The 21100-nt window shown below is 54.2% G+C and overlaps 1 protein-coding gene across 3 annotated transcripts; it reads right to left on the bottom strand.

Annotated features, from left to right (window-relative positions):
- Window positions 1-19196: 19196 nt before the first annotated feature.
- Window positions 19197-19993, bottom strand: Mrpl36 (mitochondrial ribosomal protein L36). Of its 3 annotated transcripts, none has more exons than XM_090331191.1 (2): window positions 19942-19993; window positions 19197-19648 (listed from the first exon to the last, which is right to left on the bottom strand). In XM_090331191.1, exon 2 carries the CDS (start codon window positions 19645-19647, stop codon window positions 19303-19305), a length of 345 nt encoding a protein of 114 aa, XP_090187317.1. In that variant the 5' UTR covers window position 19648; window positions 19942-19993; the 3' UTR covers window positions 19197-19302. The 3 variants fall into 3 exon arrangements, with proteins under 3 accessions (XP_090187317.1, XP_090187316.1, XP_090187318.1); XM_090331190.1 differs by lacking the exon at window positions 19942-19993 and adding an exon at window positions 19799-19926; XM_090331192.1 differs by lacking the exon at window positions 19942-19993 and adding an exon at window positions 19815-19926.
- Between the last annotated feature and the right edge of the window lie 1107 nt (window positions 19994-21100).

Below are 21100 nucleotides of genomic sequence, written 5' to 3'. Positions count from 1 at the left end.
GAGAACACAGTACCTGAGGAGAACACAGGACCTGAGGAGAACACAGGACCTGAGGAGAACACAGGACCTGAGGAGAACACAGTACCTGAGGAGAACACAGGACCTGATGAGAACACAGTACCTGAGGAGAACACAGGACCTGATGAGAACACAGTACCTGAGGAGAACACAGTACCTGATGAGAACACAGTACCTGATGAGAACACAGGACCTGAGGAGAACACAGTACCTTAGGAGAACACAGGACCTGATGAGAACACAGGACCTGATGAGAACACAGTACCTGAGGAGAACACAGTACCTGAGGAGAACACAGGACCTGAGGAGAACACAGGACCTGATGAGAACACAGGACCTGAGGAGAACACAGGACCTGAGGAGAACACAGGACCTGAGGAGAACACAGGACCTGAGGAGAACACAGTACCTGATGAGAACACAGGACCTGATGAGAACACAGGACCTGATGAGAACACAGTACCTGAGGAGAACACAGGACCTGAGGAGAACACAGGACCTGAGGAGAACACAGTACCTGAGGAGAACACAGTACCTGAGGAGAACACAGGACCTGATGAGAACACAGTACCTGATGAGAACACAGGACCTGAGGAGAACACAGTACCTGAGGAGAACACAGGACCTGATGAGAACACAGGACCTGAGGAGAACACAGTACCTGAGGAGAACACAGGACCTGATGAGAACACAGGACCTGAGGAGAACACAGGACCTGAGGAGAACACAGTACCTGATGAGAACACAGGACCTGAGGAGAACACAGTACCTGAGGAGAACACAGTACCTGAGGAGAACACAGGACCTGATGAGAACACAGGACCTGAGGAGAACACAGGACCTGATGAGAACACAGGACCTGATGAGAACACAGGACCTGATGAGAACACAGTACCTGATGAGAACACAGGACCTGAGGAGAACACAGTACCTGAGGAGAACACAGGACCTGAGGAGAACACAGTACCTGATGAGAACACAGGACCTGATGAGAACACAGGACCTGATGAGAACACAGGACCTGATGAGAACACAGTACCTGATGAGAACACAGGACCTGATGAGAACACAGTACCTGATGAGAACACAGGACCTGAGGAGAACACAGGACCTGAGGAGAACACAGTACCTGAGGAGAACACAGTACCTGAGGAGAACACAGGACCTGATGAGAACACAGTACATGATGAGAACACAGGACCTGATGAGAACACAGTACCTGAGGAGAACACAGGACCTGATGAGAACACAGTACCTGAGGAGAACACAGTACCTGATGAGAACACAGTACCTGATGAGAACACAGGACCTGAGGAGAACACAGTACCTGATGAGAACACAGGACCTGATGAGAACACAGGACCTGATGAGAACACAGTACCTGATGAGAACACAGGACCTGAGGAGAACACAGTACCTGAGGAGAACACAGGACCTGATGAGAACACAGGACCTGAGGAGAACACAGTACCTGAGGAGAACACAGGACCTGATGAGAACACAGTACCTGATGAGAACACAGTACCTGAGGAGAACACAGTACCTGAGGAGAACACAGTACCTGAGGAGAACACAGGACCTGATGAGAACACAGTACCTGAGGAGAACACAGGACCTGAGGAGAACACAGTACCTGAGGAGAACACAGTACCTGAGGAGAACACAGGACCTGATGAGAACACAGTACCTGATGAGAACACAGTACCTGAGGAGAACACAGTACCTGAGGAGAACACAGGACCTGATGAGAACACAGTACCTGATGAGAACACAGTACCTGAGGAGAACACAGTACCTGAGGAGAACACAGTACCTGAGGAGAACACAGGACCTGATGAGAACACAGTACCTGAGGAGAACACAGGACCTGATGAGAACACAGTACCTGATGAGAACACAGGACCTGAGGAGAACACAGTACCTGATGAAAACACAGGACCTGAGGAGAACACAGGACCTGATGAGAACACAGTACCTGATGAGAACACAGGACCTGATGAGAACACAGTACCTGAGGAGAACACAGTACCTGAGGAGAACACAGGACCTGATGAGAACACAGTACCTGAGGAGAACACAGTACCTGAGGAGAACACAGTACCTGAGGAGAACACAGGACCTGAGGAGAACACAGGACCTGAGGAGAACACAGGACCTGATGAGAACACAGTTTCTGATGAAACATAGTACTTGAGGAGAACACAGTACCTGATGAGAACACAGGACCTGATGAGAACACAGGACCTGAGGAGAACACAGGACCTGAGGAGAACACAGGACCTGATGAGAACACAGTTTCTGATGAAACATAGTACTTGAGGAGAACACAGGACCTGATGAGAACACAGGACCTGATGAGAACACAGGACCTGAGGAGAACACAGGACCTGAGGAGAACACAGTACCTGAGGAGAACACAGGACCTGATGAGAACACAGTACATGATGAGGACACAGGACCTGATGAGAACACAGTACCTGAGGAGAACACAGTACCTGAGGAGAACACAGGACCTGATGAGAACACAGTACCTGAGGAGAACACAGGACCTGATGAGAACACAGTACCTGAGGAGAACACAGTACCTGAGGAGAACACAGTACCTGAGGAGAACACAGTACCTGATGAGAACACAGGACCTGAGGAGAACACAGTACCTGATGAGAACACAGGACCTGATGAGAACACAGTACCTGATGAGAACACAGGACCTGAGGAGAACACAGGACCTGAGGAGAACACAGGACCTGAGGAGAACACAGGACCTGAGGAGAACACAGGACCTGATGAGAACACAGTACCTGAGGAGAACACAGGACCTGATGAGAACACAGGACCTGATGAGAACACAGTACCTGAGGAGAACACAGGACCTGAGGAGAACACAGGACCTGAGGAGAACACAGTACCTGATGAGAACACAGGACCTGAGGAGAACACAGGACCTGATGAGAACACAGGACCTGATGAGAACACAGGACCTGATGAGAACACAGTACCTGAGGAGAACACAGTACCTGAGGAGAACACAGGACCTGAGGAGAACACAGGACCTGATGAGAACACAGGACCTGATGAGAACACAGGACCTGAGGAGAACACAGGACCTGATGAGAACACAGGACCTGAGGAGAACACAGGACCTGATGAGAACACAGTACCTGAGGAGAACACAGGACCTGAGGAGAACACAGGACCTGAGGAGAACACAGGACCTGAGGAGAACACAGTACCTGAGGAGAACACAGGACCTGATGAGAACACAGTACCTGAGGAGAACACAGGACCTGATGAGAACACAGTACCTGAGGAGAACACAGTACCTGATGAGAACACAGTACCTGATGAGAACACAGGACCTGAGGAGAACACAGTACCTTAGGAGAACACAGGACCTGATGAGAACACAGGACCTGATGAGAACACAGTACCTGAGGAGAACACAGTACCTGAGGAGAACACAGGACCTGAGGAGAACACAGGACCTGATGAGAACACAGGACCTGAGGAGAACACAGGACCTGAGGAGAACACAGGACCTGAGGAGAACACAGGACCTGAGGAGAACACAGTACCTGATGAGAACACAGGACCTGATGAGAACACAGGACCTGATGAGAACACAGTACCTGAGGAGAACACAGGACCTGAGGAGAACACAGGACCTGAGGAGAACACAGTACCTGAGGAGAACACAGTACCTGAGGAGAACACAGGACCTGATGAGAACACAGTACCTGATGAGAACACAGGACCTGAGGAGAACACAGTACCTGAGGAGAACACAGGACCTGATGAGAACACAGGACCTGAGGAGAACACAGTACCTGAGGAGAACACAGGACCTGATGAGAACACAGGACCTGAGGAGAACACAGGACCTGAGGAGAACACAGTACCTGATGAGAACACAGGACCTGAGGAGAACACAGTACCTGAGGAGAACACAGTACCTGAGGAGAACACAGGACCTGATGAGAACACAGGACCTGAGGAGAACACAGGACCTGATGAGAACACAGGACCTGATGAGAACACAGGACCTGATGAGAACACAGTACCTGATGAGAACACAGGACCTGAGGAGAACACAGTACCTGAGGAGAACACAGGACCTGAGGAGAACACAGTACCTGATGAGAACACAGGACCTGATGAGAACACAGGACCTGATGAGAACACAGGACCTGATGAGAACACAGTACCTGATGAGAACACAGGACCTGATGAGAACACAGTACCTGATGAGAACACAGGACCTGAGGAGAACACAGGACCTGAGGAGAACACAGTACCTGAGGAGAACACAGTACCTGAGGAGAACACAGGACCTGATGAGAACACAGTACATGATGAGAACACAGGACCTGATGAGAACACAGTACCTGAGGAGAACACAGGACCTGATGAGAACACAGTACCTGAGGAGAACACAGTACCTGATGAGAACACAGTACCTGATGAGAACACAGGACCTGAGGAGAACACAGTACCTGATGAGAACACAGGACCTGATGAGAACACAGGACCTGATGAGAACACAGTACCTGATGAGAACACAGGACCTGAGGAGAACACAGTACCTGAGGAGAACACAGGACCTGATGAGAACACAGGACCTGAGGAGAACACAGTACCTGAGGAGAACACAGGACCTGATGAGAACACAGTACCTGATGAGAACACAGTACCTGAGGAGAACACAGTACCTGAGGAGAACACAGTACCTGAGGAGAACACAGGACCTGATGAGAACACAGGACCTGAGGAGAACACAGGACCTGAGGAGAACACAGTACCTGAGGAGAACACAGTACCTGAGGAGAACACAGGACCTGATGAGAACACAGTACCTGATGAGAACACAGTACCTGAGGAGAACACAGTACCTGAGGAGAACACAGTACCTGAGGAGAACACAGGACCTGATGAGAACACAGTACCTGATGAGAACACAGTACCTGAGGAGAACACAGTACCTGAGGAGAACACAGTACCTGAGGAGAACACAGGACCTGATGAGAACACAGTACCTGAGGAGAACACAGGACCTGATGAGAACACAGTACCTGATGAGAACACAGGACCTGAGGAGAACACAGTACCTGATGAAAACACAGGACCTGAGGAGAACACAGGACCTGATGAGAACACAGTACCTGATGAGAACACAGGACCTGATGAGAACACAGTACCTGAGGAGAACACAGTACCTGAGGAGAACACAGGACCTGATGAGAACACAGTACCTGAGGAGAACACAGTACCTGAGGAGAACACAGTACCTGAGGAGAACACAGGACCTGAGGAGAACACAGGACCTGAGGAGAACACAGGACCTGATGAGAACACAGTTTCTGATGAAACATAGTACTTGAGGAGAACACAGTACCTGATGAGAACACAGGACCTGATGAGAACACAGGACCTGAGGAGAACACAGGACCTGAGGAGAACACAGGACCTGATGAGAACACAGTTTCTGATGAAACATAGTACTTGAGGAGAACACAGGACCTGATGAGAACACAGGACCTGATGAGAACACAGGACCTGAGGAGAACACAGGACCTGAGGAGAACACAGTACCTGAGGAGAACACAGGACCTGATGAGAACACAGTACCTGAGGAGAACACAGTACCTGAGGAGAACACAGGACCTGATGAGAACACAGTACCTGAGGAGAACACAGGACCTGATGAGAACACAGTACCTGATGAGAACACAGGACCTGAGGAGAACACAGTACCTGATGAAAACACAGGACCTGAGGAGAACACAGGACCTGATGAGAACACAGGACCTGAGGAGAACACAGTACCTGAGGAGAACACAGTACCTGAGGAGAACACAGTACCTGAGGAGAACACAGTACCTGAGGAGAACACAGGACCTGAGGAGAACACAGGACCTGAGGAGAACACAGGACCTGAGGAGAACACAGGACCTGATGAGAACACAGTTTCTGATGAAACATAGTACTTGAGGAGAACACAGGACCTGATGAGAACACAGCACTTGGACTGGTCATTTGCTATGTATCTGACAATTCACCTTAACATTAGATTGAAAATATTTGAAAAAACATGTTTGTGCCGAACATGTAGAGATTATATGTTCTTGTCATTATTCTTCAAACAGTATAACATGTCAATTGTTGACACAGCATTTAGTGTCTCCATTTTATTAGGTGTTTTTAGTAATCTGGACATGGTTCAAAGCATATAGGAGTATTGGCAAGTATGGTGGCATTTTATACAAAGGCCTTAGCCCTGTGAACCCCAGCAGAAGTGGGGCCCTGGACTCAGTTCTCACTGGGCCCGTGGGTGTATGTGTGTGGATGAGGTAGGCCTGCAGGGTAATAAGACCTCAGGGAACTGTGAGAGTGATTTGTTCCATTAAGCTGTCAGAATAGAGAGGCCTTGTGTCTGGGGTGAGGAGGGGTCCTTGATTCTGGGGTGAGGAGGGGTCCTTGTGTCTGGGGCCTGGGAGCCCAGCACTGGTGAAGCAGACAATGTTAAAGCTCAACAGATGGCTGGAGCGTCATTAGCCGTCCACTCTTAAAAGGTCTGTTTGTGCTGCACCTGGGTCAGGTGCAGGGCCCCAGTTAGAGAGGGGGTCCTGAGCAAGGACACAGCAGGTCCTGCTGAGGTGTGAGGCTGGCCCGGGGCCTTCTCTAGACCCCTCAGGGGTCCCCAGGGGCCTCAAGGGTGGCCACGGCCTCCCCAGGGGTCTGAGCGTCACCTTCGTGTTAACTGCCCGTGGGAGGCCCAGCGTGACTCTTTGATGTAAGGAGTATCTTTTTTTTAGAGAGAGGAAAGCTTGGAAGCTGGTTTCCCTTTGGAGAAGGGAAGGGCTGAGGGAATGAGATGGGTGCCCGACTCTCCAATTGCTCTCTGCTGTGTTTCCATGTGAGTTTGATACCTAGTTTGTATTCCATATAGTCATAAAGAAGGTTCTTTAGAAGCTCAACATATAAAAGTCAAAAGCTGGCTCAAGCCTCAGGGTGGATGGATCACAATACAGCATGGTGGCAGAGCATTCAAGGCCACCCCACAAGGGTGAAACAAGAAACGCTAATGAGAACACAGACAGACACTGGGCATATCCTGGGGCCAGCTCCAGTGGCTGTCTCCTGTGGCTGTGGTTCTGTGGTGGTGCTGATATTGGTACTTGAGCCCATGTAAGATATGGAAAAACCAACTGAGTCCTTGGTGCTGTGTTGTGGATAGCCAGAGATCAACCTGGAGCCAGACACTGAGCCAGCTGCCAAGGGGGGAAGCATTTGACATGAAGTGAAACTTCCCTTTCTGCCTTCAGTATTTTCCTTAATTAAATGAAAGTGAATAAGAAAAATAGCTTTTGTTCTTCAAAACCACCCATTTATCAATGCAGAGGCAGGAGAGCCTGAGCTATCTCCTGCATGCTGGAGGCCCCAACAGCAGGGAATCTCCCGTGGGTGGCTGCCATGGCAGCGTGGTCTCCCTGAGGACCACACTGCGGTGACCACTCTGGCACTGGATTTCGGGCAGGTGGCCCTGGCATTGCCCTCTGGGAGTCTAGTCCTGCTGCCGTGCTGGCACCAAGTCCCATGGCCAGCCTTGGGCCCGCTCTCCCTGGGGCAGGGGTGTCATGATGGCCCTGAGCAGCCTGAACTGCCTGTCCCTCACTGCTTCGTGGCCTCTTGTAGTGGCTGCTGTGTCACAAGCTACTTCCCCAAAGGCTGCTGTGTGCAGGGCCTGCTGCCCTTGAGCAAGCCCAAGGCTGAGTCTGGTCACCTGTTCACCATCAAACACCGACAGCTCTCCCAGGGACCTCGTTTGCACCACCCTCCCATGCCCCCCCCCAAAACCCTTATGTCCCCACAGCCAAGGATACTTTGGGAGGTGAGGCCTGTGCAGGGATGAGGGCAGGAGGGGTTGGGGACCTCATGAAGAAGGGATCCACAGAGGCCCCTTCCACCATGATGCAAGGACACGAGTCAGCAGGGTCATCAGTAAGTCAAGAAGTGGGGCCTCACCGGAGTAGACCGTGCCACGGGGCATCACTGGAGAGGACTCACCGTGCCACAGGGCTTCACTGGAGTGGATTGACTATGCCACGGGGCCTCACTGGAGTGGACTGACTGTGTCATGGGGCTCAAACGTGGGCTTCTAGAGCTGAGAGAAAGGCCTGTCTATGGTGAGCCCCAGTATATAGTCGTAGTGGTTTGGACATGAAGTATCCCCCGAAAGCTCCCACGTTGCAGGTCTGGTCCCCGTAGGTGGATCGGGTCACTGGGAGGTGACTGGACTCTGGGCTCTGAGCTGGTCAGTGAATGAGTCCTCAGAGGTTCAAAGAGACTGGGCTGTGGGAGGATGGTGGAGACGGGGTGGGGGGTGGTGTCTGACTGGAGGAATCTGGTCACAGGGTATCTGAAGGATGTGGCCTGTCCATGGCCTCTTCCTGTCCCATTTTTGGGGTCCTGGCCACCATAAAGTGAGCATCTTTCTCCTCCACCCGTTCCAGGACTAATGCCAGGCTGCCTCGGGCCTGGGAGCGACAGAGCCCCGATGCCAGGCCACCTCAGACTACATGACGGAGCCAGCTGCCACAGGCTGAGAGCTCTGAGACCATGGCCCAAACAACTCCTTCCTTAGGTTGTCTCTAGTGTCTTGTCACAGCAGTGCTAGGCCAACTCCACAGGGGTGCTGTGTGTTCAGCTTGGAGACTCTGCTGGCTCTCTGGCCTTGCAAGTACGATGCTTAAAAACATAAAATCCAAGCTGGGTGCTGGTGGCTCACACCTGTAATCCTCTCTACTGGGGAGGTTGAGATCTGAGGATTGTGCTTTGAAGCTAGCCAGGGCAGGAAAATCTGCGAGACTCTTATCTCTAATTAACCACCAAGAAATGGGAAGTGGAGCTGTGAGGCAAAATGGTAGAGTGCTAGCCTTAAGAGAAAAAATTCAGGGACAGTGCCCAGGCCTCGAGTTCAGGGCCCATGACTCACACACACACACACACACACACACATTTATAAATACACACATACACACATACATACATATATACCAGATACAAATGAATTTCATTTGATTTGGCATTGCTTTGTCTTATTTGATGTTTTAATTACCCAGCACCTGTATGCTCACTGGAGCAAATCAAGGAAGGTAATGAAGACTCTGTCTTCTTCCCCCGCCTGTAAGCCACCTAGAGGATGATGCAGAAGCAGCGTGTGTCCCATGGGCTGTGTCCCCGGGCAGTCCCTCTGTCTGGCAACTGGCTTCCAGCAGCATCAAGAGACAAGCTGGGGGAGCTTCTCCCCAGGTGGTACGTGGCCCAGGAGAGGCCTCTGCAGCCCCTGCGGGCCCACTGATCCAGTCCTGGGACTATGTCTGGCTGTGAGGCAGAACGGGAACAGCAGCCATCTCCATGACAGCCTAATGGTTGGGGTGCTGGCCGTGCCATCCCCATTCTTACTTCTAGCAGAAATTCAGGTGCCACTGGCTTCAACACCTTTGCCAGCAGGCAAGGAGAGAAGCCAAGGCCAGCACAGTCAGCGGGCCTCGCACCACCCAGCAGCCAGGACGGCAGCACTTGCACCAAATACACGTCACCACGACGTGAATGCCCATGAGTTCACGGTGAACACGTGCGTCATCTCAACGTGAATGCACGTGAGTTCACGTGAACACATGCATCATCTCAATGTGAATAACTGAGCTCACGATGAACACGTGCGTCATCTCGACGTGAATGCCCGTGAGTTCACGGTGAACACGTGCGTCGTCTCGACGTGAATGCCCGTGAGTTCACGGTGAACACGTGCGTCGTCTCGACGTGAATGCAGGTGAGTTCGCGGTGAACACGTGTGTCAACTCAACGTGAATAACTGTGAGCGCACGATGAACACGTGTGTCATCTCAGTGTGTAGTCACTGATCTTCTAGCTCCTCCTCTGTGGCCAGACCTTTTTTTTTTTTTTTTCTGTTTTCTTGTTGTCTTCATTTCTTTTCCGGGATGGGAACTCGAGACCTGAGCATATTCAGGAGGCCTTGTTTTCTATGCATCACTTTCTGTGCATCTCTAATTTGTTCTTGTAATAGAAAATATTCAGCGGACACCAACGATTATGGTTCAAAACCATCCTGGCAAAGAAAGGCTCTCTGAGGACAGATGTTGTGATGTCCTGCTGGACCCCTGCGGACTTGTGCCTGACCTTGCCAATGGCCTTCACCGTGTCCTGGACACCTGCTGCCCCTCCCATTTCCCAGCACTTCTGACTGTGCAATCTCTCTGTGCACAGTGAGCAGGAGCCAGCCCTGCCACGTGAGTGGTGGCCACATGTGACACCCAGAGCAGCCTTCTTGTGGGCTCAGGGGTCCCCACATTTCACTGACCCACGAGGACCTGTGCCCAGGCTCTCGCACTCCCAATCCCTGATGACGTCTGAGAGGCCTGGGACAGAGGCTCTGATCTTGGGTTCCTGCAGTGAGGGAAGCAGTGTGGAATCCAGCCCCGGCAGGATGCCGAGGGGAGTGGAGACAGGAGTGGAAGGCTGTGCGTCCTTCCTCAGTTCAGGTCTGTCATGTAGGAGGGCTGTTTAGCTTGTCTTGGCAGGGAAGAGCCAGAGCGGTCAGCTCAAGTCCACAGAGGGCAGTGCAGACACACAGAGGCCACACGATGACCAGAGCGCATGCGTTTTCACCTGGAAGGAAAGCGTGCTATAAACTTGCTATTACCACAGAGTCAACATGCCTCTTCTATTAGGAATGTCACATCACCAATGACATGTGTTTGTGTCCCAGCTGTGTGAGTCCCCCTTGCTGCAGAAGAGTCTGTGTCTAGTCAGTTCTGGTTCTGGGCGTGAGACACAGAGCAGGCAGGGGACGGGCAGCGTCTTTTCCTTGTTTCCTGCAGGGAAGCGCTGGTGAAGTAGATTCAGGGAAGGACAGGTTGGACAGCAAGGCTGTGCATTCCCCTCTCAATGACCTCGGGTCACTGGTGCTCTGGGGTGGGGGAAACGCCCCTTCCCCACCCCTGTCACTGTGAGGACCCAGGCTGAGGAACTTGCTGGAGAGGAGCAGATGAGCTGCTGGACACCCTCACCACAGACTGTGGGTCTTCAAAAAGAATGCTGTCTCCCTTAAAAAGACCACCTCGAGCAATTGTCTTTTAATTAAAAGAATGAAGCCGGGCGCTGGTGGCTCACACCTGTCATCCTAGCTGCTCAGAAGGCTGAGATCTGAGGCTCGGAATTCAATGCCAGCCTGGGCAGAAAAGTCCCTGCGAGGCTCTTATCTCCAATTAACCACTCAAAACCTGGAAGGGGTGCTGTTGCTCAAGTATTAGAGCACTCTCCTGGAGCACAGAGGCTCAGGGACAGTGCCCAGGTCCTGAGTTCAAGCCCCACTCTGACAGCATGGAACAGCAGCTCCCCCACTGTGTGCTCCTCAGGCTGTCTCAACCCGGGTTCTTCAGAGTGTGCCAGGGTGTCTGTGGAAGCTACAGTAGAGAGAGGCACGGATCCCTCTGCCCTGTAGTCTTTGTGATGGGAATTTCATGCCAGCTTGATGAGGATGCCCCAGAAGACACCAACACCAGTCCAGATGTGGCTAAATGAGATGAGCACTGAAGTCAGCAGGAGAGTTCGACTGTGAGCTTACGGGATGGAATCCATCAGACCATCACACCCGCCTCCGACAGCCTGCCTGTGGTGGCTGTGTCCACGGCTCAAGGCAGGAGGGTCAGGGTTCCAGGCTGGCCTGGGCAGAACCATTCCAAGACCCCCATCTCAACCAAAAAGGCTGGGTACAGCAGTACAAATCTGTCATCTCAGCTGCATAGGGAAGTGTGAATGGGGGCACTGTCCAGACACGGGCAAAAATAAAGAAGAGCACAAGAGGCCAAAGGCCTGGCTCAGGCTGTTGAGCACCTTCCCTGCAAATGTAAAGCTCTGGATTCAAAGCTTCACACCACAGTACTACCAAACGCAGATGAACAAAATGCCACCAACAGATGTGCAGATGTGGGCACAGATGTGGGGGCCTGGGCTTTGTCTACAGCCAGGCTGCAAAGCACATTGTCCCTTTCTGTTTGGGGACACTGCAAAGACATGGCAAGTGTGTGGCTCCCTGACCATGGGAGTGGGCCAACGCTGGGTGAGGTCTGTGGGCAGGTCTGGCTGTGTGGACACCGGTGTCTGAACACCTCAGAGTCAGGCAGCATGTGTGTGTGTGTGTGTGTGTGTGTGTGTGTGTGTGTGTGTGTGAACATGTGCAAGAGATTGTGTAGGCTGAGTGTCCCCAGGGCTGGCCTGAGGGTGGGGTGTCATCCCGGAGAATGCTGGGCCATTAGGGGACTCTGCTGGAACAGCCAGTTCCTGCGTTTGTTTCTTTCTGCTGGAAGAAAGCTTCTGTGTGGTTCTAATGAGCAGCTCTCCTAAAGAGAAACAATAATAGCAGGGAAACGGAGGCTGTAAACTTGTAATCATGTGTGTCAAACACAGGGTGGTATTTCCCCTGAAAACCAGAATCGCTGGAGTGAGAGAGGGAGTGCGGAAAGCGTGTTTTCTCTGACAGAAGTTAATTCCAAACTAAGTATTCCCTGAAAGAAAGGCAAGAAAACATTTTTACATGTCTGTCATTTGTCCTCAAAGGACTCAAAACAAATGCATTTCTCCGAGCCTGACAGGGCCTCACTCAGGTGGCCTGGGGCTGTAGGCTGGCTCCAGTGGGGAGGGCTGGGGGGGGGGGACGGCTCCTGTGGGAGGAGCTCAGTGCTGGGTTAATGATAACCAGGGAAGGTCAGCTGCCAGTGGGATGGGGGCCCCAAGCGGGCCAGCGGGGAGCCTGGGCAGCCACTGCTGGCAGGGCTGTGGACTGAGTGGGCTCCACACACAGATTGGCCAGGCTGTCCCCAGGAAGCAGGGCGGCTCTTCACCAGAGCCCGTGCGCGGGGCAGCGCGGGCCTTGGCATGGATGCCAGCCTTCTGCAGAGTGGGAAGTTCTTTAGCTTGGCCTCCCCGGGTTTCTGCTCTGAGCCATAGGACTGTGTCTCCATCCAGTGTGGCCAGGGCCAAGTATCTGAACAGCTAAACCCAGAGTCCCCACATGCCCGCTGCTAGGGAAGGGGCTCCAGAACCTGTCCCCTCCCGAGGCCAGCCGAGGGCCGGGGTATGTGGCTTACACCTGCGAGCTGGTCCTGACCTTCCAGGTCTCCTGGAGGCCCTGCTGGTGAATGAGCCACACTGCGAGGCTGGGGTATCGCTGGGGTTCCAGGCAGAGGAGCTGGGCTGGGCAGCCTTGCCCTCCTGTGGACACATGCCCTGAGACATGCCTCCACAGTGCTGGACTCTCCATGTTGGTGGACTCAAGTTCTGAAGCCATGTGGCCTGGCCCGAGTCCCCGGGGCTGGGTTAGTGGGAAGCCATGGTGCTGCTGTGGCCTGTCACGCACGTGTGGCGATGCCAGCACCCAGGTCAGAGGTGGGGCCTGTACTGTGCCCACGGATGCCGGGGACCAGCTCTTCCACGTGGGCCGGGAAGGCCAGCTTCCGCCCCACAGTTGGGAGGGCCCTCACCTGGTGTGGGCTCCTGCCATAGGGCCGAGACATTGCTGCTGCTCCAGAGCTGCCACCTGGTGGGTTCGGGGCCAGGCCCTGGTGGGAGGGGCAACCTGGTCACCAGACCCGGGCTGGGCTGTCAGCTTTCCTGACGGAGACACGCCCTCCGGGGTCCAGCATAAGGCTCAACTTCTTCTGGTTTCCTGAGCTTCTGCTGTGCCAAGCATGTGGCATCTGCCATTGTACATGCATGCACCCCATGCCAGGTGTACACATAACCATCACACGTGTGTGAACATGCCTAAACACATCACATGGGTGCACACGTATGCACATGTGCTGGTGCATGTGGCACACAAATGTTGAATGGGTGAACAGTACACACATGTAGCACGGCACAGGCATACCCAGACGTGTGTTCACATGCACCACACACAGCTGCATGCCTTTGCACGCAGTCCCCATACCTCATACATGTGTGCCCAGTCAGGCTGTTCTAATCAAGACCCCGTGGGAACTCCCTCAAAGTGGCCCTATATAACAAATGATTGTTGTCCTTACTGTACTATGTTATCTCTCATCTCCTTTGCTGTCCCTTGGGTATCTCATATTGTTATAGTATCTCACTTTGTTATCTGATATATTGAATTTATTTGTATTTGGTTATTTGAAATTTGATAGGGAAGGGGGGAAAACAAAGTGGGGGGGTAAGGGGAGGGTAATGGGTACCAAGACATGTGAAAGGGTATCAATGTATGTGAATTAATGCACCTTCTATCTGGCAAATATCATGTAACCCTTTTATTAATTACAATAAAAAATAAACATAAAAAAAAGGTAACAACAAAAAAAAGTGGCCCTGCCCAGGGGCCCATGGTCGGCCGCTGGTCTGACCTGGGCCCTAGTTTGCTACCGAGGGACTTGTCCCTTTGGGAAGCTGGCCAGAGGATCGGTCTCTGCTCATCACCCTTGCTCTGGCCTGAGGAAGCTGGGCTATTGACCACTGTGGGGGTATTTTCAGGCCTTTTGAAGCAGCCTTTGAATCTAGAAGCTGTGAATTGGTGCCGGCCTATAAATAACGGCGCTGACAGGGCCCGCTGATGGACGGCCCCTTCTCCCCATTACAGCCGGTGACTGTGGGAAAATTAATGTAAGTGGTGGTTAATTTCTAATGAATTCCATTCAAGCGGTTAATATGGTCCCTGGTGTTAGGGTAACCTTCATGGATCATTGCATTATGTAAATAAATTCTACTTTATGCTAGTTTATTTAAAAAGACAGTGAAGATTTGAAAGTCTGGCGAAATCTCTGCACATTCAGGCAACAGACCCATGGCGGGCAGGAAACTGTCGTAAAGGGAGAGAAAATCAATCCATCAAGAGCTGGCCTGGAAGTTGACTTTCCCAGACTGACTGGCTGGCCTACTGTTGTATTTCAACCACAAAAGTAATTTTTGCTTAAAACCTGGTGTAGTTGGTATCGCAGGGCAGAGGGCGGTGGTCTGAGAGTTCAGGAGAGGCTCTCAGAGTTGCTGGGGCCAGCTCAGCCCTCTGCATCACTCAGGAAACTGCCCCACCCCTCACCTGCTAGGCCCTGCTGGCATGTGCCACACTGGGCACCCCCCTGCCTGTGCTCCTCCTAAGGTGGCAGTCAACCCCCAGGCCCAGCCTCCCCTCAGTGCACCCCTCCCTCCACACTCTGGAGCCGGGGCCTTTCTTCTGGGCCTGCATGAGGCCACCTGGAGCCTGAAGGGACAGCCTGCTCCCTGAGATGGGGAGGGCGGGTTCCGTGGGAACTCTTGGGGTCACTCGAGGGCAGGGTGGGTCCTGTGGGAACTCTCTCGGGGTCACTAGTGGGGAGGGTGGGGCTCTGTGGAAATTCTCAGGGATGTCCACACAGTGGACAGACATAATGGCAATGGCCCTCTCCAAGCTATCTTTGTCACATTGTCACCTGGCTATGAAGACAGCCCTGGGCACTACAGACCTGTGTAAATGGCTTCTCCCCATGGCAGCCATAAGACCACAGGCTACTGAAATGGCCATCGTGGCCCCCTGCCAGAGTCTGTGCCCAGAGGTGAAACAGATGCCAGGCGGGTGGTGTGAGGGCCTGGGTCTCCAGTGCTGAGGGAGAGGGTGTGGTCACTGGAGGTGAGAAGGTGTGGTCACTGGAGGTGAGGGGGTCTCCAGTGCTGAGGGAGACAGTGTGGTCACTGGAGTCTCACCGCCAGGGTGAAGTCCAGGCAGGTGGCAGGGCTGCCCCAGCTCTGAGCTTGTTCCCATGTCAGGGTGTTGAGGGGCCGTGTGGGGCCTCGCCCATCCTCAGGCTCCTCTGAGGACCGGCTGTCACCCTGTTTGGGCATCCCAGGTCCCCCTGCAGACTATACCCCTGTCCAGTCTGGTTTCCAGACCTTGGAGAGGGAAGCGGGAAAGGTCAGTGCGCAGGGGACCAGCAGTGTAGATTTCCAGGCGCAGGACTTCCCCCCATCTGCTCACCACAGAGCAGAGCCACCTCACCTACCCAGGATTACTTTCCTTTGTGAATTGCCAGATATGTTCTGAGATGCAGGAGAATTAAAGCAAGCCTCCATCCATTTTCCTTCTCCAAATTGTGTGCCCTGGGGATCCAGAGAGGGAGGCTAAGGAGCTGGAGACAGCTTTGGGGAGTCACTCGGGGAAGCTCCAGGGGCTCCCAGAGCTGGCCAGAACACCAAAGGCTCAAGCAAACAGAGCATCTGCCTTTCTAAAGGTCAAGTGTAAAACTCCTAGTCAAAGGCTTATGTGAATCCTGCCTCCTTCCAGGGATGTTTCCGAGGACAGACTTTGTGTTTTGAACACCTCGTTGAAACAGTGAGTGCTGCCAGCACTCCGTGCAGGCTCTGACCTAAGAAGCCTCACACACAGCCGGGGCGCCATGGCTCACACCTGCCATCCTAGCTACTCAGGGGGCTGAGATCTGAGGATCCAGGTTCAAAGCCTGCCTGGGCACTGAAGAACGTGAAACTCTTATCTCCAATTAACCACTAGAAAACCGGAAGGGGGTGCTGTGGTCCCAGGGGTAGGGCGGTAGCCTTGAGCTGAAGAGCTCAAGGACAAAGCCCAGGCCCAGAATTCAAACCTACCACCACCAACAAAAAAAGAACCTACACACATGCCTGCCTTTACCACAGGACCTGATTTCAAAACAAAGCTTGAGGAGTAACTGTTAAAGAATCACAGGTGGAGTCCCCGCATCTCAGGAGACTCCTTCATCCTGTCTCAAACAATGGGTCTGTTCATTAATGTGAACAACTATGACCATAACTGCACTGAATCACCGAAAGAACAGTTGTATGTGTAGATTAGAATTGTGGTCCACACCTTGACTTCCAGATGATCTGAGACTGCAGAGCTCCCTGCCGGTGTGCCACCCCAGGAGACCCGCAGCTGCAGCCTAACAAGACAATGGCGCTTCAATGGTGTCCAGCCAGGCAGGACCCCGAGTGAGTGGAACCCTGAGACTGACCAGGCTGGTTCCCTGAGGCTCAGTTCTTCACATGGAGGCTGCCTACTGCAATTTATCTCAAGATGCAAAACAGCTCCCTTGTGTCTATAGTTCTTCACTGGTGCCTAGCATCTTAATGAAGGGAGGCAAGTTGGAGAAAAAGAACTGATCTGAGTATGAAGTTTTCAAAAGGAAAAAGTCAGCAATAAAGAAAAAGTTCATGTAGATTTTTAAAAATGCTCAAGTAAAAAATATCACTTACAGGGCTGGGAGTTTGGCCTAGTGGTAGAGTGCTTGCCTCGCATGCACAAAGACCAGGGCTCAATTCTTTGGTACCACATACATAGAAAAAAGCTGGAAGTGGTGCTGTGGCTCAAGTGGTAGAGCTCTAGCCTTGAGAAAAAGGACCCAAGGACAGTGCTCAGGCCCTGAGCTCAAGCCCGGGATTGGCAAAAAAAAAAAAAAACACTTACAATATCCTGTCCAGTGGATCTCAACTGACAGAAGCCAGAGCCTGGGAGCTGCAGCCCAGGGCAGGAACCATGGCCCCCAGGCTCCTCAGATTGCAGAGCAACTGCTGAGTGGAGAAAGGACAGGAGTTCCTCAGAGGACACCGGATAGGGCCAAAGGATTCTCCAAGAAAGACAGTCGTAGAATGGAATGGAGTCTTGACTGGGACAAATTTACTAGATCCTTTTGTGTCTTCCTCATTTTGAACCATGTCAACATAGTATCTAGTAATGATACTTTAAGGTGATTTAAAATACATACTTAATCTACTTCCATTGAGTTAATCAGCATTCATCCAAATTCATGCCAACTTGAAGCTAGACACGGGATGGTGTTTAGAATTGAATCTGTGGATATGTCGTCAGGATTTGGAGACAACAGTGACATGGACTACGGCAGACCCAAGCCGGTGACTGGGGCCATCGTGACAAGAGACTCGGGCTCAAGAACAGGTGAGGGGCAGGCTGTGGCTGGGTGGCAGAGCGTATTTCTAGAATGCACAGGGTCTGGGTTGTTGAAGGCATCAAAACACCAAACCAACCAACCAAGATTGAAGCAGAGGCCAGTGAGACGGCTTCCAGCCGATCACTGGGCAGGCAGGGCCCTCAGGCCTCACTCTGCACTTTGGATTCTTTTAGTCGGGCCTGTTCTGGTGTAGACTCTGCTCCTGGGGCCGAGTTCTCTGTAGACCTGGCTGCCCCAGGACTCTCATAGCCACCTTCCATACGACGCAGGGTTCTCTGCCACCCTGAAGTGCACACCACTGCACAGGCCTTCCTCCTCACTGCCAGGTGACCAGTTAACGCACAGCCCACACGGAGACCCCTCCACACCACAAGACCCCGGGAAATGGCATCAAGTGCCCAAATTCTACCAACTAGCCCTTCACTGTCAGCGTCCACTGAAAATGTCCCCAAATGCATGGCACTCCTGGTGAGATTGGTCCTCATAGCCTCTAAGCATGAGTTGTGCCCCCTGTCTGTAAAACGGGTAGTGTGCTGCACAGGAACCACAAGGCCAACTAGCACTGTAGTCTTTTTTTTTTTTTTTTCCGCCAATCCCAGGGCTTGAACTCAGGGCCTGAGTGTGGTTCTTGGGCTTTCTCAAGGCTAGAGCTCTATCACTTGAGCTACCGCACAATTCCTGGCTGTTTGTAGGTAAGTGCTGAGGAATGGAACCTGTGTCTTCCTGCAGGCTAGAGGCAAGCACTCGACCACTAGGGCAAACTCCTGACCTAGCCCATTAGTCTTGAACCAGTAGCCTCCCAACGGCCTGAAATCTAGTGCTTTCCTGAGTGGAGGCCCCAAACTGCAAGGCGAGGCTTTCCCTAGACGCTGGACCACGCTGCTTCTGTCCCAGACACGGACGGTTTTTTAAGGAAGTGTTTTCGCTGTCTTTGAGGAGCAAGTCCACTAGGACAGTGGAAGACATCAACCTGCTAGCTCAGAGCACATGACTGCGTCCAGGGTCCCAGGCCCAGGGTGTACCCATTCACTGCTGCCCAAAAGGCAGCCCCTCTCCTTCTGAAGAGCCACCACCCCGCGACGTGGCGCAGGGAGGCGGCCCCGCTCCTTCAGAGCCACAGAAGACCTCCCTAACGGGGCCCCGGCTGCAGTGGAGTGGAGTGGTTCAGGGCGCGGATTCAGCGAGGTCCACAGCGCTGGGCTCACTCAGGTTTTATTTCCCGGGGTTGGGGTGGGGGGGGGCGGACACGTTCCTGGGCCCCGCGGGGTCCCCGCCGGCCCGGCTACTTCTGCCTCTGCTTGTGCTTGGGGTTGGTCCTGCACAGCACGAACCAGCGCCCGCGCCGCTTCACCAGGTAGCAGTCCCGGCAGCGCTTCTTAATGACGACCTTGGTCTTGAACCCCAGGGCGGGCTGCAGGAAGGAGGGCAGCGGGGACGCGGGGCAGGCGCGGGGCCCGGCGAGGCCCGGCAGCCCGGAGCAGGCGCGGGGCCCGGGGAGGCCGGGGAGGCCCAGCACCGGGGACGCGGAGCAGGCGCGGGGCCCGGCGAGGCCCGGCAGGCCCGGGCGCACACGCAGGAGAGGGTCCACGACCGAGGCCACCACGGCCCGGAGGAAGGCGGCGGCCATGCTGCGGGGGAGAGGGGCCGGGTCAGCTCGGGGAGCGCGGGTCACCCCGCGAGGTCTCCAGCGCCCCCCACCCCCGCCCCGGGGTCCCGCCGCGTCCCCCGCCCCGCCCCGCCAGCCCGTCCGCCCGGGTCCCGCTCCTCGGCGCCCCGACCCTGTGGCCAGCGGACCCCGCGGTCAGGCCGTCAGGAACGCGGCCCCGTCCTCACTCGAGACCCAGAGACGCCGGCCCGCCCCGCTCCCCGCCCGCGGGCTGCGGACCCCACGTGGAAGGGGCCGCGGGCCCGCAGCACCTACCCGGATCCAAGGCCCGCGTCCGCGCCTGCGCCTGCGCCTGCGCCTGTGGCCAGGAAGCCCTCGCCGGGAGGAGGGACGCGCGCGGGTCACGTGGAAAGCCGGGCGGCGCATGCGCACCAGCGCCGCAGAGCCGCCCCCTGCGGAGGTCGGGTGGGGCCCAGTGCAGCCCTGAGAGGCCTGGCGCCTCCAGGCCGGCGGAGGCCAGGACGAGGTCCCGGGCGCAGGCAGGGGGCGAGGCGGGCGAGGGCGCCCCTTAACACGACGCCCCTCACTCGGGGGCCGTGCTCCCCGCAGCTCCCCTCGGGGTAATAAACGAGGAGAGCTTCACAGAGGGACCAGAGCGATCGGCCGCCATGGAGGGACAAGGGCTGTGCACGGGGCCTGCGCCTAGGGACAGGGGGGCCCGGCTTCCACCCAGGTCAGCACCCCTGCCCTTCACAGGACTGCAGATCCACTCACTCCTTCACCCCAGGTCAGCACCCCTGCTCTCCACAGGACTGCAGATCCACTCACTCCTTCACCCCAGGTCAGCACCCCTGCTCTTCACAGGACTGCACCTCCACTCACTCCTTCACCCCAGGTCAGCACCCCTGCCCTTCACAGGACTGCAGATCCACTCACTCCTTCACCCCAGGTCAGCACCCCTGCCCTTCACAGGACTGCACCTCCACTCACTCCTTCACCCCAGGTCAGCACCCCTGCTCTCCACAGGACTCCACCTCCACTCACTCCTTCACCCCAGGTCAGCACCCCTGCCCTTCACAGGACTGCACCTCCACTCACTCCTTCACCCCAGGTCAGCACCCCTGCTCTCCACAGGACTGCACCTCCACTCACTCCTTCACCCCAGGTCAGCACCCCTGCCCTTCACAGGACTGCACCTCCACTCACTCCTTCACCCCAGGTCAGCACCCCTGCCCTTCATAGGACTGCAGATCCACTCACTCCTTCACCCCAGGTCAGCACCCCTGCTCTTCACAGGACTGCAGATCCACCTACTCCTTCACCCCAGGTCAGCACCCCTGCTCTTCACAGGACTGCAGATCCATGCACTCCTTCACCCCAGGTCAGCACCCCTGCTCTTCACAGGACTGCAGATCCACTCACTCCTTCACCCCAGGTCAGCACCCCTGCCCTTTACAGGACTGCAGATCCACTC

Source organism: Megascapheus bottae, chromosome 4, assembly GCF_031878675.1.
Source record: "Megascapheus bottae isolate mThoBot1 chromosome 4, mThoBot2.hap1, whole genome shotgun sequence".
Taxonomy (NCBI): domain Eukaryota; kingdom Metazoa; phylum Chordata; class Mammalia; order Rodentia; family Geomyidae; genus Megascapheus; species Megascapheus bottae.
This window is presented reverse-complemented; position numbering and strand designations above follow the sequence as displayed.